An 18,660-nucleotide genomic window follows, 5' to 3' on the forward strand; every position below is an offset into this window, starting at 1 on the left:
AAAATGACAGCTTTCCATGGAAACGAATGCTTGTAATGTTAACGAATGTGTAGTTTCGCCTATGCAAGATAACATATGAATTTTACGCGATAATTACTCTTGGTGACATTTTATTATAACTAAGTTTACTTAGCATCGATTAGAAAAGAACTACCAACAGTTGCGACTAGCTGATAAACACTTAACTAATGCTTGTTTATTTTATTATATGCATATCTACATACTGCACTGAAATATGTCTATAGGAATCGGATCTCTTTAATTTATAGATAAGGAACGTCGCACAGTGGTATACAAGTATAGATGTAAAAATTGTAAAAACTAATTTTCCCATAATGTTTTCTGATTAGCCAATTCCATGTGTGTTTAGAAAAAAATATTCTAATTTCATTGTTTGTATTATATACTTCAAGAAAGATCTAAGAAATTGTTGTTCTGTTGACAGTATATAGTTATTAAATAATTTTAATGACATTTTCTGTATCTTCACTCTTGCCAATATAAGGTACTTTAGACTAGGGTAGGCAATTGAAAAGTAAAGTCCTCTCTTGGCCAACAAAATGTATGCTCTACAAGTCACTTATCGCACCCGTCCTGCTATATGGTGCAGAAACATAAGCAATGACAACATCAGATGGGGCGACTCTGGGAGTATTTGAGAAAAAAGTTCTTTGAAAGATTTACGGACATCTACGCATTGACGACGGCGAATACCGAAGAAGATTTAACGATTAGCTGTTCCAGCTTTACGCAGACTCAACATAGTCCAGCGAATTAAAACACAGCAGCCACGCTGGAGTATGATGCCACGGTTAAGAAAGTATTTTTATCGGAACCCGCATGTGGAAGCAAGGGAAGAGGGCGACCTCCACTCCGCTAGAAGGAGCAGGTTGAAAACGGTTTAAATTCCCTTGATGTGACCATTTAGCGCCAGTTAACCCAACGAAGCGACTGGCGTATCTTGTTGTACGACCATAACCGGTTGAACGGGTAAGTGCCAATTAAGCAAGTAAGTTATTATTCCTCTTCTCGCGCTTCTAATTACATGCGATAAAGCGACTTGCTTCACATTTCTCTAACCCAAGAACATTGTATCAGTATTATCCATAACTTTTAGATAGAAATAAAAATAGTTGCAGGCAACTACAAATGCAAATTTTTAACAGCCATAGGAATTTGTCTATCCTTAACAGCCTTCGTTACTTCAAAATCTCACACCGTTCAACTATACGATTAAAATAGTTTCTATACATGCCGATTCATAGCCCACTTAATTCTGGAATAATGAAGTGCAAGGTTTTAGGGCTAAAGGCTAGCGGTAGATTTTTATAATTTGTGTCTTGGGAACTTTTTGGATTCGAATTTGTAGTCCCCGACCTTGAAAAACCCTTGGGAGAAAGTCTTGCATAAATCTATTCAAAATTGGCGTAGCCATTTTTTTTTTTAAGCGACGTATACTTCCTTAGGCGCATGACGAAAATTTAATGAGAGTGATATTTTGAAAAGTGTGACACAAAAGTCACAGATTGAAAATACAGTTCGTGTGTATGTTCGCTGTGAATTGTGCGAGAAAACTTGACTTTGTGGGATGCATGTATATTAACCTGGGTCAGTTGATATGGGCGAAGGTTAGCCGATATCGCGCCATCGATTTTTCGATACGAAAAAAAATAGTTTTCCAGCCTGCGGAAAAAAGTCGATTTTTCGACCAAAATTCTTCTAAATCTCCATAAAAGAAATTTTTTTTTCAAAAAACTCCATTTCCAATTTTGCATTTGCCAATTGACACGAGAAAAATACATAAAAAATGATATCGAGCCTTGAAAATTAAAAAAAAAAATGCATAAAAAATCGATGAAATTTCGCAGGCTCGAAAATTATTTTTTTGGGTATGCGTAGTGGAACTTTTTTCCTGAGCCCAAATCCTATCGAGAAATCGATGGCGCGATATCGGTTAATAAACGACCCAGTCTAATGTATATGGCAGTATGTATGTATTCAAAAAAAGCTAATAACAAAATAGAAATAGTGCCTCAATTTTTTTTTATGTTTGTATATATGTACATGTATACTAATGTGCATTAATACCCGGTTTTTTGGTGCAAGTTTAAATTCCAGTTAATTTTTAACCTTGCCACTTTGTTCGATAACATAAAATTTGCTGCTCATCTCAGCTAAGGCGGCCAAAGTTGACGAGATGTTGAAGGAGATTTGAGGATGCTCCAGGCCGACCTATTCCTACCAGTGGCGTACATAGGGGGGGGGGGGGGGGGGGGCGTTGGGGAGGGGGGTTGGTCAAGGGGACCATTCCTCCCATGGGAAATTGAAAATATAATTTTTGAAAAATTGTACTTATACATATTCATGTATGCATTCATTTCTCGAAATGTCATTAACCATCTTGCAGTATTAAATCATTTATTTCACTGCACTGATACACACAAAGTTCTGTCGACCTACCAGCGCGTCTCCGAATCGCATTCATGAACGAAGGAGAAGAGTCTGGCTGACGTTTAAAATTTTGTAGTTTTCCGTTACATATGAAAACATAAAATGTGACTACTATAATCAGCTGACTCGGTCGACTATGTAAATTATTCAAACCTTAGTTTACTTATTTTCGTTATACATTAAGCACGTCCAGAAGCTAGTGACAAACCTATTTTATAATCACGTTCGCATTGTTGTTATCTAATGATGAAAAGATTGAAGAATCTGGCGAAACTTCACGAACGAAATCTTCAAAAAGATTGAACCTGACTCTATGGGTTTCGAAATATGAGACCGTCAACGATTTTTATGAGTTATTTCCGTTCGTATACGAAACTGTAAATGAAATGAGAACCTCGGAAAAAGACGCCAAAAATTTAAAAAATGCCATGGATTTTGAATTTTTAATATGTTTACATATGTATTATCAATGTAATTTTTCAACTTTCGTTGCCTTTGAATCGCGAATTGCAAAAGGTTAATTTAGATTTGGTTCAAGCCAATGATCTCGCCAAAGATTTGCGCGAAGAACTTAAGAAAATTAGTGCAATAGAAGAAGGTTTTGCTGAAATGTACGGAGCTTCGAAAATAATTGAAACTCTTGACATTGAGATTAAACAAAAAAGAATAGCGCGTAGACAAAAATAAAATTAAAAAATTTTTTTTAAAAAAATTTGTATTATTGTTAATAAAATTAACTAAAAAGTAAAAAATAAATTGACTGTAAAGAAATATAACACTTTATAAATTCATTGTACGTTTAACGATAATTAGGCTTTTTCGTCTTCGACAAAAAATTCCATATTGTACATAATTATATATTTTTAACATTAAAACTTTACACCTAAATTATTAAATCTTACAGTTTATATCACAGTCATAATTGTTCTAATAAAAACTACTTTACCGGTATAGAAATCAACCGCGGAACGCACTTTCTCAAGTGTGAAACAGATTCTGAGAAACATGACAAAAGAAGTAATTTTATTTGCTTTTAAAATTTAAAATTAATTTTTGACTTATTTTTTTATTGCAGAATCGCTGCTCAAGCTATTCATCATGAAAAGATTCCGAAAGCTTGCTTTCCTTCTTTGATTATTAAAAGACCTTTTCGCATATTGAGGGCATTCAAGTAAAAAAATATATCCCTATTTTTTGTTTGTTTTATACAATATAATAAGTGATTATTACGATTAAAAAAAAATTTAAGGCGCGATAACCTCCGAAGAGATCTACGACCGAGCTTCTCTTCCAATTTGCGTTGTGCTCCTCTTGATTTTCCCTACAAATTGGCCGGACGGGACCTACATGTTTTATGCCGACTCCGAACGGCACCTGCAAGGCAGATGAGTTTTCACTGAGAGCTTTTTCATGGCAGAAATACACCCGGAGCGCTTGCCAAACACTGCCGAGGGGCGACCCCGCTTAGAAAAATTTTCTTCTAATTTAAAAACTTTATTTCTAAAATTTTGATGTTGCTTTTTCTGGGGTGCGAACCCAGGGCATACGGTGTGGTAGGCGGAGCACGCTACCATCACGCCACGGTGGCCGCCAAATATTATGATTAAGGACCAATAAAAATAACTTGAATGTAAAAAAAAATTGTCAAATTCAAGGAAGGCTAAGTTCGGGTGTAACCGAACATTACATACTCAGCTGAGAGCTTTGGAGACAAAATAAGGGAACATCACCATTTAGCAAAATGAACCTAGGGTAACCCTGAAATGTGTTTGTATGACATGTGTATCAAATGAAAGGTGTTAATGATTATTTAAAACGTAGTGGGCCTTAGTTCTATAGGTGGACGCCTTTTCGAGATATCGCAATAAGGGTGGACCAGGGATGACTCTAGAATGTGTTTGTACGATATGGGTATCAAATGTGGGGGATTAATGAGGGTTTTAAAATGGAGTAGCCCTTAGTTGTATATGTTTAGGCGTTTTCGAGATATCGACCAAAATGTGGACCAGGGTGACCCAGAACATCTTCTGTCGGGTACCGCTAATTTATTTATATATGTCATATCACGAATAGTATTCCTGCCAAGATTCCAAGTGCTTTTGATTTCGCCCTGCAGAACTTTTTCATTTTCTTCTACTTAATATGGTAGGTGTCACCCCCATTTTACAAAGTTTTTTTCTAAAGTTATATTTTGCCTCAATAAACCAATCCAATTACCATGTTTCATCTCTTTTTTCATATTTGGTACAGAATTATGGCATTTTTCGTAATTTTCGATATCGGAAAAGTGGGCGTAGTCATAGTCGGATTTCGGCCATATTTTATACCAAGGTAAAGTGACTTCAGAAATGTACGTGAACTAAGTTTAGTGAGATATATCGTTTTTGCGCAAGTTATCGTGTTAACGGCCGAGCGGAAGGACAGACGGTCGACTGTGTATAAAAACTGGGCGTGGCTTCAGCCGATTTCGCCCATTTTCACAGAAAACAGTTATCGCGATAGAATCTATGTCCTTACCAAATTTCACAAGGATTGGAAAATTTTTGTTCGACTTATGGCATTAAAAGTATTCTAGACGAATTAAATGAAAAAGGGCGGAGTTACTCCCATTTTAAAATTTTCTTTTATCTTTGTATTTTGTTGCACCATATCATTACTGGAGTCGGATGTTGACATAATTTACTTTTATACTGTAAAGATATTAAATTTTTTGTTAAAATTTGACTTAAAACAAAAAAAAAAATTTAAAGGTGGGCGTGTTCGTCATCCGATTTCGCTAATTTTTATTTAGCACATATATAGTAATAGGGGTAACGTGCCTACCAAATTTCGCCATGATATCTTCAACGACTGCCAAATTACAGCTTGCAAAAATTTTAAATTACCTTCTTTTAAAAGTGGGCGGTGCCACGCCCAACATTTTTCTAATTTTCTATTTTGCGTCATAAGGTCAATGTACCTACCAACTATTCACTGTTCGGTTTGCCTGAAATTTGGTATATAGGTAGCCTTTTTTCTAGATTAGTATTTACGATGTTTTTTTCCGGGAAGTGGACCTGAGACTGGTCTACTCCAACAAATTTTATTCATTTCCGGAAGATGCTTTGGCATGTTAAAAATAATAACATTCGTTTAATTCGCGAATTTATTATAACTGAATGTAAGAAAATAAAATTTTTTTTATTTAATTTTTCAAATTTAAGCTGAACTTTATTAACTTTGCAGACTATCTTTTGCCAGGCCTTTTATTATTTTAGTGTAATTAATTATTTGCATGCAGTTACATATGTAAGTGCACGTACCCATTTTTGTATACCTCTGAGTACATTCTACTCCACTGTGTGTCGCTGCCGGCTGTAATAGGAATGCACCTTAAATTAACTAGAATTAATTTGGAAACATCATTTAAATTTGTGCACATTTCGTGTAACAACCTCCGTCACAAAAAAGAGGGAAATTAAAATTTACCAATAATTTCGCACACACAATGCTATTCAATAGAGTTCTGAAGATGTGTTTGATAAATATGAATATATTATTTGTGAAAAGTATAGGAGGTAAATTTTAATTTATATTATATTTTATAATAACATAAATAACAAATGCATACCAAAATTGTTACAGAACAAAATGTACGTTCGTTGGATGTGGAAGAAGCATATTCAAACACTTGTTCTTATTTCAATAAAACACAGGCAAACGTGAACTGCCCTTCTCTTCAAAATGATTATTCACTAACTCAAACTCAAGTTATATCCTGCCTAACATCGCCATGTCGCTACGATCGTCTAGAGAGACCATTCCCGGTATCTAAGGACAAGTGCTTATCTAATCAGCCATTAGACATTTCTGTGCGAATACATATATATAATATACAAATTAAAGACTCACATGACTTACAACTTAAAATATTTGGCTTGATACAGCTTCGTTATATTGACACTAGATTAGCTTTTGGAGTCTTTAGTCCAAATCTCAAGGATCCAATATTTGGCGATTCGCAATTATTAAAACGAATTTGGATTCCATATATATCCTTCGAAAATGAACAAACATCATTTCTTATCGGAACTGAAGATAAAGATATTTTAACAACGATTATGCCAGATGGTAGAATAATTATATCTTCTCACATACAACCGACTTTTTCATGTTGGATATACTTAACGAGGTTTCCTTTTGACGTTCAACATTGCTCGGCATTATTAGAAAGTTGGATGTATAACTCTTCTGAGATTTTACTTCGCTGGGAAGATAAATCTCCTATCGTTTTTGATAAAAAAATGCTATTAGCAGGTTATAACATTCAAAATGTGGAGTGTAATGAAACCATGCTTGAAATTAGAAATGGAGATCTGCGATTTGAAATTTTAAGTGGCAATTTCAGTTCATTACGTTTAACGGTGCTCTTAACTCGAGACTCTCAATTTTACACAATGGATTACTTTGTACCATCTATTATGCTTGTAGCGATTTCTTGGGTTACATTTTGGCTGCAAGCAGACCAAACTCCCGCACGAACAACTTTAGGTACTAGCACTCTGCTCTCGTTTATTACTTTAACTTCTAATTACGAACGTAACTTTCAGAGATTTAGTTTTCAAAAAATGTTTAAGATCTGGTTTTTCGGTTGCACATTTTTTATATTTGGAAGTCTAATAGAATTTGCTTTTGTGAACACAATATGGCGCCGAAATAGTTGCCTGCATTTGAAAAAAGCAAGCAGCAAACATATTTTCAAATCAACTTTATTCCCTAAACCTATTGAACAGAAGAAAGATTGCAAGAATAATAGTTACTCAAATCGTTTAACTAAAAATATTTGTGAGCTACAAGTTAATAAAATAGCAACGAACATTACAGCAAGCGATGAGGAGAAAAATAAAATTAATCAGTCCAAACTGACGTATGACGATGGATGGACTAAGATGACTCCACACGAGATATCGCTTTGGATTGATCGAAAGGCTAGATTTATTTTCCCTCTGTCCTTTATTATATTTAATGCAGTTTTTTGGACAGTTGTGTTTTGCATGTAAGTTAATTATATAATTGTGTACCAACTTTGCCAAAACTAAACTAAAAGTACTTTAAAAATAACGAATAACAAAAACGAAAAAATATCGTTGCGTTGATTATAAAAAAAATACCAAACACTTATTTCGTTCTATGGTTAACAAAAAAAAAAAATTATCAACAAATATTTCGTTTTGTTATAACATCAACAATTCAAAAAAAAAAAAATCAAATTAATTCGGGCTTCTTCGTATTCATGCAGCATTATAACAATAGTAAATTTAGACAATTCACAAGCTTTACTCGTCGTATGTGCTATGATTCTAAGACCGTCATATATGCTTTCTTGTTTTTTCTCATATAAAATTTGGGTGAAATAAGTAAGGATGTGTAAGTTCGGAAGTAATCTACCATTATATACTCAGCTGAGAGCTTCTATCGACGGTTTAAGGAATTTCTTTTCTCATACTGATTATTCTGATATGTGGAAGTTATTGTCTATCTCCATTAATTTATGCCGTTGCAAGCTACCATTATGTATATCACGGGCATGTTTCATAAAAGGGACAAAGGCGACAATTGTGGTTTTTTTTTTAAATTGCAAGCAAGAAAGTTGCTACCGAATGTTTTTGTTTTATAAATACCTTTAGACCAACCTTAAAAATTGACAGTGACAAAATCGGCAGTTGATGGAATATGGTGCTGACGTTTGGCGGTCTGACAACATTGTCGGTAAAATAATGACAGAACAATATGGCTCTGTCAGAAGCAATATGAGGCTAGTTTTCTAGTTTTATTTGCATAATATTGAATATAAACTAATTGTTTTACATTTCTTCTAGCGGTTTTTAAGTCAACAAAGGCAAATGCTATTGTTCTAAAGAAAATAAAGAATGAATATACGGCACTGCGAAAGTTTTGTCAGCAACAATTTGAAACCCCGACAAGGTTATAAAGAATCTTTTGAATAGTCTCTGACAAAGTGACAAAATTCTGTCTTGACACGTATGCAAAGTTATATGTATATTAATTGTTTAAGCTTCAAAGAGATTTTTGTAAAAAAAAAAATGCAAAATAAAAACGAAAATGTGATAGTATTAATGAAAAACTGAGCGATTTCATGAATTAAACATTTTTTATGCTTATTACAGATGAACCTTTTATGGATGTATTCAAAACAACATTAAAGTCAATGTAATGTTCACAAGAGACGTATATAAAAAAATTCAGACAAGAAAAGAGCTTGCCTAGTTACAGTATCATTAATTATTACAAAACCCTATAATCCTACTGCTGCTGTTCTTAAAGAATACGTGCTAACCTAATAAAAATGCACTGCGGTTTTTCAACGCACGCGCTTAAATGGCTTTTTTAACCGAACCGAAATAAGCATGCGTTGCGACAATGTAAAACATGTATGCAAACGTCAAACCAAAATGTCACGCAGAACAAAAATTGGAAATCGAGTTAGTTTTTACGCAGCAATTTTAATTTCGGTTGCTCTCATACAAGTTGTATGTGCATGAGACATTTTTGACAGAAAATGACTTGCGTGCGTTTATATTAGGATGGTCTGTTAATGTTTCGCTGATATCACTAAACTGTGGAGTTTTATTCCGAGGCATGTTGCGTTACGTGTCAAATATGATACAATTTTACAACACATAACTAAGAGTACAGTTACACCACAAATCACCTACCCAGATTGCGCATTCACAAGTTCAAAATTGCAAATGAAAAAAGAGCGAGAAAAAAAGAGCTAAAGGAAAGGGGGCAATTTATACGTCATAAAAAACTGCTGATCTAATGTTTACATGCGCATTGCGCAATATTCTTGTGTGATTTGTGCGCATACACCACAAATCACAGACATAAGATTGTGCATTGCGCATGTAAACAAAAGATCAGCTGTTTTTGATGACGTAGAAATAGCTAATTTTCATTTAGCCGCGTGTATTTGGCGTTATTTTTGAGAGTTTTAATTAAATAAATCTATTAATAATGCTTTCTTCTGTGTTTGGGTGTAAAACCAACAAGAGGAAAACCAGTGAAAACAAATGGAGATTTTTCCATTTTCCAAAAGATGCAGTAATGACTAAGAAATGGCTTAATTTTTGCCGCCGAAAGGACGTAGTGAACCTCAAAACATCATGCATATGTGAAGTGCATTTCACTCCACCCACCATTAGGTGGTCTTGCAAGCTCCATGTGATGTTCAAGCTCGTTGTCTGATATGCATACATCATTATCTTATCAGCATCCTGTCGCCCTTTACATTAGGTGGTCTTGCAAGCTCCAAGTGCTGTTCAAGCTCATTGTCTGATATGCATACATCATTATCTTATCAGCATCCTGTCGCCCTTTACATTAGGTGGTCTTGCAAGCTCCAAATATCTTTTCGAAAACATATACATAAGTAATTTAAGGTTGTTGTTGTTGTTGTAGCAGTGCTTCGCCCTACCTAATAGTTGCGACCGATCACAAATTGTCATAAATAGCCTCCAACGGGAGTCAAAGGAAACTTGCTGTTTCAACAGGGGTGGACCATAATGAAAGGGGTGTTATAGGCTTTGGTTCGACATTACAATTAAAGAGAGGGTTGGTGTCATGTGGGGACACATTGCAAGCGGGGCATACATTTTGTATGTCGGGGTTGATTCTGGATAGATAAGAGTTTAACCTATTACAGTATCCAGAACGAAGTTCAGCTAGAGTGACTCGCGTTTAGTAATTTAAGGTCGAGCTGAAGGTTCGAAGGGAAAGTTCTGGTAAGACTCTCCTAACATCCAGGGAGGGAAACACAGGATGAAGTTAACAGCATAAGATCAAAAGTCCTAGAACTCTTATGGGAATGTTTTTTTTTTTTTTTTTTTTTTTTTTTTTTTTTTTTTTTTTTTTTTAATGGACGTTGTGGCAGCGCGCTGCCCTCAAGTGGCCCAATGAAACCAGGCTAATCCTGTTCACGCGATCGATTTATATATATATATAATAACTTTTTTTTTTTTTTTTTTTTGCCGAGTCTTTGATGGGCAGCGGTTTGTCAAGCGTCACGATCTGAGACTGCTCAGCTACAGAAGAAATTTCATCAGCCAAGCGTAATACTTAAAGAGAACAGAAGCAAACGTATTATACATTAATTTAGAGAGGTGAGAACAATCTTTTTTATAGAAAAAAGGGAGTCCGAGCTATCAAATGTGTTGGAGTGAGAGTTATAATCTTGGCATAAACGCCGAAAAGGTTCATTAGCAAGGTTCTATAGCAACACAACATAAATTTGAATGCAGTTTTAAAATCATGAAGTATTTTGTTCTACTAGGGGTTCTATCATACCTCATTTAACGTAAACTGGGAATCAAAAACTCCTCACGGAAGGACGTGTTTGGATGATCCAGCTTGAAATCGATCCCGAGATAGTCGGGCTAGTATCTTAAAGGTAATATTTTTTTGAACGTACCGAATTTATGTATATTCGGCAAAGGATTAACAACACAGACCACGGCGGTTACGGGGTCAGAATATACCCGCCGTGGGTATGCCTGTCGTAAGAGGCGACTAAAATAACAGATTCAAGGGGTTGTGTAGCGCAACCCTTTCAGGTTACCACCGCATAATATAGCTTCTCCAAACCCAATTGTCAACCACACCTATCCGTGGCGAATCCTGTTTCATTAAGAGCCGAGGCTCTGGCCACCCCGAACTCCTCATGGATCTAGGGGGTGGGAGGGCCCCAAGGCCTTGGGCAGTGTTCTTATCGCTACAACAACAACAACGTTAACAACACTGGGATTGAGAGAGTTGTTTATAAAGGGTCGCACATTTGACCTACTACCACAGCAAGGACAATGAAATATCTGTCTACATATTGCAGAATCTGATCGCATTGCTCAAGACAATGCCCCTTTTCAAAACCACGCTCAAATCCATGTATATATGCATTAACTTTTAAGTACTATGTAGTTTCAGTTACGGCATTTGCTGCACAGAAACTTCAGTTGGTTATGACGACTCAAGTGCACATGATAAAATGATTTTAGTAAAGCGCGTTCACAGAGATTACAATGCATATACTCATCCTTTTGGTGAACTTGCCGTCTATGTAAACGTAAAGCATTTTTCGTAACAAATCTATTTTCCCAAATATAACAGGGGAAATCTAGATTTTTATCTCCTAAAAAATGGAAAAATTTAACAAAAATTTTGGTATATTGCGTAGAACTCCGTAAATACCTACCATCATCTAATTCATAGTGATGTAACAAGTCCCTCTGAAACTCGAATATAGATGTACAAAACTCGCATTTAAAATCAAAACATGTTTTACGTGTACCACAAATACTTGGATCATCTGGTAAATTATCATCATAGCCAGCAACTCCTTTTGTCAGCCCATTCTCATCATTTGCAATACTACCCTCTTGCTCAATACAAACGATGCCGCCTACACTTTCACTAAGGTGTAACTGCTTTTGACTAGTATATTGGCCGGTTTTATGTGGGTTGAGGCTTTCTACCACTAATTTAGTTAGCTTTTCGTTTGCGATTTCTAAATCATAATTATCGGTATCACTTATGTCAACGGGATCATCAACAATGTTTGCGTTTGATTCGTCGTATTCGAACTCCTTAAATTATATTTAGTTACATTTCCATTTTAATACACATATCCCTATATTTACCTTGCTAATGAACTCCACTTCTGCGTCCTCGTTCCCATTCTCTTTTACGGCTATCGAACATCCTGAATCTTTAAAATAGTCTTGATGAATTTGCGTATGCTTATTTTTTGATTCCGCGTTTAGCTCCTCCGCTGCGGTATCAAGTTGTGCGATTTTATAATTTCCCATTAATATTTGATTACTCAATTGAGCTCGGTTTATGAATTGATGTGACTGCTTTAGATCTTGATAAGAGCGACCACACAAATAGTGACATGGTGGATATCCTTTGACATCGAAATCATCAGGTTTAATTTGTAACATCACTGTGAGAAAGTGTAAATGACTCCATAGACACGAGCGACAGCAGCGCATATATTCCAATGAAACTTCCGTTCTTTGTGAGGAATCCATATTTGATTTAAAAGCAAAGATATTTTCACTTCATTTTACTGATGAAAAAAGATTTATCTTTTGCCCAGCCAGCCCCTTGCCAAAAATCACATACACAAGATTGCGCACAAGCGTTTCATGTGGCGGTGGATCTAAGTGAATTATATCATTTACACCAAGTGCTTTAAGCATAAGCACAGCATTCCCAAGATTTATGAGCCGTATCCCTGGTACAATATTATTTTCTGATTCTTGTTTGTAAGCCCAAGCGGTATAGAGGCGAAAACATTTGCCTGGCGCAGTGTGTCCAGCACGTCCTGCATGCTGATGCTTTAGAAATCGGTACAACCATTAATGATTCCATACCAGTACGAGAATTTAAATTATTTTGCTTGGCAAAACCAGGATCTATCACACATATATAATGTTGTCAATTGTGAGCGAAGTTTCGGCGATATTTGTTTAGATATGTTAAATTATAGTTGACCGCTAAGAGGGATACATTTCTCGGATACATTTACGGTTAGAAACATTTTAGATAAACAATTAATTAAAACAAAACAAAAACAATTGTTAAAACAGAATAAGTTTACACAAAAACATGCTCTTTTATTTTGCAATAAAAACAGCATATCAGCCGTTCGCTCAAGTCAAATGTGACGTAGATGCGCAGAATGAGGCGATTTTGAACTCGCCAATACGTAATCTGGGTAGGTTATTTGTGGCTTACACAGCCACCGATTTTGATCGCTTATGCCGGTCGTAAACGTCCGCAAAATATAAACACATGTATTTAAGTGAGCGTGTGTACACTTCAATCAATCACCGAATTGTTGTCGTTTTTCACTGCCAATAAATTCGCGCATGTTAAATTTTATCGTCCGATAAATTGCGGGCATTCACTGTGAAAAATTTATTATTTGTGCGGTGACCTGAAAAATTGATTAATTGTGTACAAAACAGGCGCCCTTTAAGGGATAAGCACATAAAAGAATAAACGCAATCGTATTTTTGCGAAAAAGAAAAATGTAAGAAAAGGACCTGCCGGCCGATATAATCGGTTGCAATTTCAACACCAGCCCGGCCGATTTCATCAGCTGATTGCAATTTTTCGGTTTATCGGTGGCTGTGTAAGCGTACCCTAACCCATAAATGGGGATATTGGCGGCCACCGTGGTGTGGTGGTAGCGTGCTCCGCCGACCACACCGAGAGTCCTGGATTCAACTCCCGGACAAAGTAACATCAAAAAATTTATAAGCAAGTTTTTTCAATTATGAAACAGTTTTTCTAATCGGGGTCGCCCTCGGAAGTGATTTGGCAAACACTCGGACTATATTTTTTCCATGAAATGTTTCTCAATGAAAATTCATCTGCCTTGCAGACTCCGTTCGGACTCGGCAAAAACATGCAAATCCCGTACTGCCAATTCGTAGGGAGAACTAATAGACGGGAATTGGAAGTAATATCCTCGGAGGCACATCGCGCCAAGTATATATTTTTTAAATTTATCTATGGGGATATTCACGTCAAGTGTTCCCACTCTAAAAACTTTATGTCTCCAATATCCAACAAGGACGGTCAAAATGATGTCTTTGTAATGATATCATTAGCGGTGCGCTTTCGAAACAAAAAAAAAATATACATATCAAAGGAATATTAGATGAGTTTTTTGTGACCTTTTCAATTTTTGCTGATTTTTTGCACTGCCTACATTCACAAAAGAAAAAGATTCAAAAGTTTTGCAAGCTGTAAACCAAACGCCATTAAACCCTAGAACGCATAACCAAAAAATACCACGCAAACGCATAACGGGGGTACCCGCGTGTCAACTTACAAGTTTTTACCGTTACAAATGCACAGTAACAATTTTTTTTTTCTTGGACGTTGTGGCAGCGCACTGCCTTCAAGTGGACCGATGAAACCAGGCTAATCCTGTTTTTTTTTTTTTTTTTTTTAATTCATACATACTTTTTTTTTTTTTTTTTTTTGTGTCCTAATTCTTATTTATATGTTATTTATAATTTTTTTGTTACCGAGTCTTTGAGAGGCAGTGGATTCTTAAGCGCCGAGATCTAAAACCGCTCAGCTGCAGAGAAACTCATCAGCTGAGAAATATAGATTCACAAAATACAATAGACTGAAAGTATAAATATAATTCTTTAATTATTAAGAGAAGATAGAACCGTCTTTTTTATGGCAAAGAGCGAGTCCGAAACATCAATTATTCTCGAGTGAAGTTATAATCTTCACACAAACATAGAAAAGGTTCGTGTAGTTGGAAATTGCTTCTGCATTGTTTAAGAATTATAGGTTTTAAAATGCCTTGAAACTAGAAACATGGAACATTCAAGTTTACTTCGTTCAAAAGAAATAGGCTTGAAATCGATCCATTTAAAAGTCTAGCCATAAATAGTAAACCTAGCATTTCTCTACGACTTGAAAGTGTAGGAAGATTTATTAGTTTTAATCGATTAGTGTAAGGAGGAAGATTATACGGAGAGTCCCATTGAAGATTTCCCAAGGCGAAAAGAAAAAACTATTTTTGAATTGATTCCAGTCTATCCACATGAACTTGATAACGCGGATTCCAAATTATCGATCCATATTCTAATATCGACATCACCAATGATGTAAAAAGGGTTTTTGTAACGTAAGGATCACTAAATTCTTTTGCCCGTCTTTTCACAAATGCTAAAACTCCTCTCGCTTTATTGACTGTGGCATTAATATGAGGGTTGAAACTAAGTTTGCAATTTATTGTAACTCCCAAATCGACAAAAAGATCAACGCTTTCCAGAGTTTGGCCATTAATTGTGTAGGAAGCTGGCTGTATGTTCCCACGTGAAAAACACATGAATTTACATTTTTCTATGTTGAGCGGCATAAAATTCGCATTACACTAAGTAACTAAACAATTTAAATCCGACTGAAGTACAGAACGTTCTTCAACCGACGCGTATGACTTAAAAAGTTTTACTTCGTCGGCATACATTAAAATTTTAGAATATTTTATAGTTGTGGAAACATCGTTTATAAAGATCAAAAACAGAATAGGACCGAGATGGCTGCCCTGAGGCGATGACATTCGAACAAATGTTTTTAAAAATGACTCTTTGATTTCTACCGCAAAGATAGGAGGAGATCCAGCGATCGATATAACGTCGGTATGATGATTGTTTCTAAACCCATTAAAGACGTGAGTTGTAAATTCAAGCAAATTGGTTGTGGTTGATTTGGCTCTACAAAAGCCATGCTGAGAACTATCTATCAATGTAGAAATCGAAAATGTAAGGTGATTAGTAACGATTGCTTCGAAAAGCTTAGGGATAGCGGAGAGCTTTGCTATTCCACGATAGATTTCAATAGACGACTTGCTTCCTTTTTTATGGAGTGGGATAAGAAAAGATTCCTTCCAAGCCGTCGGGAAAATGCCATTTTTTAAAGAGAGGTTAAACAGATCAGTAAGGGACTGGTAAATGTATTCCGCACATTTTTTAAGAAAACATGTTGGGATCAAATCGGGACCGTATTTGAAGGATTTTTTTAGGGTCTTTAGATGTAGTAGAACATCTTCAGGCAGCAAATGTGGGGTATATATTGAGTTACTAGAATGGAGCTGATACGGATAATTTGTAGGCAGAGTAATTAGAGTGAAAGAATTGAGCGAAGAAGTTTGCAATCTCTTGATCGTCGCTGGAAATGCTATTTCTAAAGTTCATGGCAGAAGGAAACCCGTTAGTTCTGCGTTTAGAATTTACGAAATCATAAAAAGACTTCGGGTGGCAAATAATGTTTCTTTTAATTTTACATATGTAAGCTTTATAACACTTTTTATTAAGTTCAAAATACTTATGCCGGAAAATAGCGTACTGTGCATAATGAGAATGTAAACCGGTTCTCTTATATAATTTGAATAAACGTGATTTCTTATGTTTTAAAGCTTTTAAATCTTTAGTAAACCAGGCTTGCGCTGGTTCAATGTACAAGCATGTGCGTTTGGGCACATGTTTTTCAAATAAAGTATAAATGGTTTTATTAAAATGTAAAACGTTTTCCTCTACATCCTCTTTATATCGAGGCCACGTTATCTCAGAGAGCTCTTTATATAAATTATTGAAATTATTTTTGGAAAAATCAAAGCATCTGGTAGAGACACGTGTTTTGTTAGTGCAGCCGACTTCGTTGCTTATGATTTCGTATGTTATCTCAAGAGAAGGATGGTAAACATCTTCTGGCAAAACAAGAGGTTCACACCGATTTATAGAGAATTTAGATATGTCGTCAACAAATGCTAAGCCTAAGAATTTTCCATACTTATTCGGAAAGAAGTTGATCTGATTAAGGCAAAGATCAGTAATTCCATTCAAAAAGTCATTGTTATGCATCTTGGATGATACGGGGACAATATTGTGATCAACGGTATTCCAAGATATATGTGGCAGGTTAAAGTCGCCTAAAACAATCATTGAGTCCGTGGGCTTTATCATCGAATTGACTGATTGTAACAGTGAAATATAGCAAACGGCTAAGTAAATATGACCCCGGCCTAGTAAGATTCGGATGCATTTAAACTCGATGGAATCAACTTCGGCTAAATTAACATCTTCAGATGGAATTGAAGAATGTACAACTAGCAAGACACCACCTCCGGTCCTATTTAAGCAATCATTTCTATAGGTCTGATACTCACCGCAAAAAATTTCGGAATTTAAAACATTAGGTTTCAGCCATGTTTCGGTAAAAGCAATAATATTATAGTTACAGTGAATGGTTTTCAAATATAAGTCAGTTAATTTAGTATTTAAGCCGCTAACGTTTTGATAGTAAATGCTTAAGCAATATGTTAAATTAAGTTTTTTGGATCGGAACTTTGGGGAGGAATTTTTGCTACATTTTGAGTAATCTCAATAGTCTTATGCACAAATTCGCGAACAAAAGCCCCTGGCGGCCAAAATGCGCTGTCCAAAAGTTTATCAAAATCTTTTGAGTAGACATCAATTCTAAATGGAGATATGTTTCTTTCGTAATTAAATTTAAATTTTCTTAAAGTTATGCCGTCAGCCTTAATTTTCGAAGTGACATAAGACTTGATATCCTCAACGGAAGTGTCTTTGTCAAAGCGAGATACAAAAATCGATTTTTTGAGCGGGACTTCAACCAGCTTCTTAGCCGGTGCTTCTGAATAAGAAGTCACAGATTGAGAAGTTACAGTTTCAGAAGTTACAGTTTGAGACTCTAAGGTTTTTTCCGCTGCCTTAGAAGTGGATGGAACCACAGCTTGCGGATTAGGGGAAGCCAAGTCTATGAGCTCCATTTGCGGAAGATTAATGTTCTGAGCAGGATTAAGATTCAAAGCGTTAGGTGAGTCTTCAGAGTGTTTTTGTTTATTATCGCGGTTGTCTTTGTTTCTATTTAAACAATGCGGTAACTCATCCAAACACTTGAAGGATTTGAACAAGCTATCGTATTGATTGAACTTTTCCGTGATTATGGAAAACTCTTTAGCAATTTCAGAAAACGCATTTCCTGTTTGTCTAAGCAGTTTAAATAGGTCAACCTCAGTTGATCTGCATTTAATGCATGACCAACGTACTCCCTTCTCCCCATCATTGACAGTGTCAACAACTCTAGCCGTTGGCGAGCCCATGGGCGAGCCCATCGCAAAGCCAGCAAGAGACAAAACGTTCGGATCCGCTTTTTACCTGACAGTTTTTGAAAATTCAAGTCATTTTTTATAGAAAGGTGAAAATAGACTAGTATAAGAATATAGAAATGGTAAAGATATGTTTGTAAAATACAAAGAAAAAACATTTGAAATAGCACTGAGAAGGAGAAAGGTTATATACAAAGCAACTCTGAAAGTTTGGAAGCTTAGCGGTAGCTAGCAGTTTTAGAGTCACTGTCACTTGACACTAAAAAAGCGACGCAAACAGCTGCGAAGACAGTAAATTGCGAGAAAAACAAAAAGTGTGCGCACAAAAACAATTGCAAGGTGAAAAGGTGCCAATCAAAATTGCAACAAAAACACAAATGCACAATGACTCGGCAAACACAAAATGAATAATAAGAAATTGATTAAAAACTTTAAAAATTCACAAAATCTTAACTTTTCAAAGCAAACCAATTGTATTAAAATGAACTCTA

General features: G+C 35.6%; 2 protein-coding genes across 4 annotated transcripts in view; both read left to right on the plus strand.

Moving 5' to 3' along the window:
- The first annotated feature begins 890 nt into the window (after positions 1–890).
- Positions 891–18,660, plus strand: part of LOC137248084 (T-complex protein 1 subunit eta-like) — a 64,407-nt gene continuing 46,637 nt past the window's right edge. For both annotated transcript variants that reach the window (XM_067778965.1, XM_067778967.1), the window contains exon 1: positions 891–990. The gene's annotated coding sequence lies outside the window, so the exon portion shown is untranslated. The remainder of the gene's footprint in view (positions 991–18,660) is intronic.
- LOC137248082 (pH-sensitive chloride channel 2-like) lies at positions 4,278–9,139 on the plus strand. Of its 2 annotated transcripts, none has more exons than XM_067778962.1 (4): positions 4,278–4,351; positions 5,815–6,008; positions 6,076–7,486; positions 8,619–9,139. In XM_067778962.1, the coding sequence occupies exons 2-4, from the start codon at positions 5,939–5,941 to the stop codon at positions 8,620–8,622; spliced, it is 1,485 nt and encodes a 494-aa protein (XP_067635063.1). In that variant the 5' UTR covers positions 4,278–4,351; positions 5,815–5,938; the 3' UTR covers positions 8,623–9,139. The 2 variants fall into 2 exon arrangements, with proteins under 2 accessions (XP_067635063.1, XP_067635064.1); XM_067778963.1 differs by lacking the exon at positions 8,619–9,139 and having other exon boundaries at positions 6,076–6,981; positions 7,041–8,552.

This window comes from Eurosta solidaginis, chromosome 4 (genome assembly GCF_040869045.1).
Source record: "Eurosta solidaginis isolate ZX-2024a chromosome 4, ASM4086904v1, whole genome shotgun sequence".
Taxonomy (NCBI): domain Eukaryota; kingdom Metazoa; phylum Arthropoda; class Insecta; order Diptera; family Tephritidae; genus Eurosta; species Eurosta solidaginis.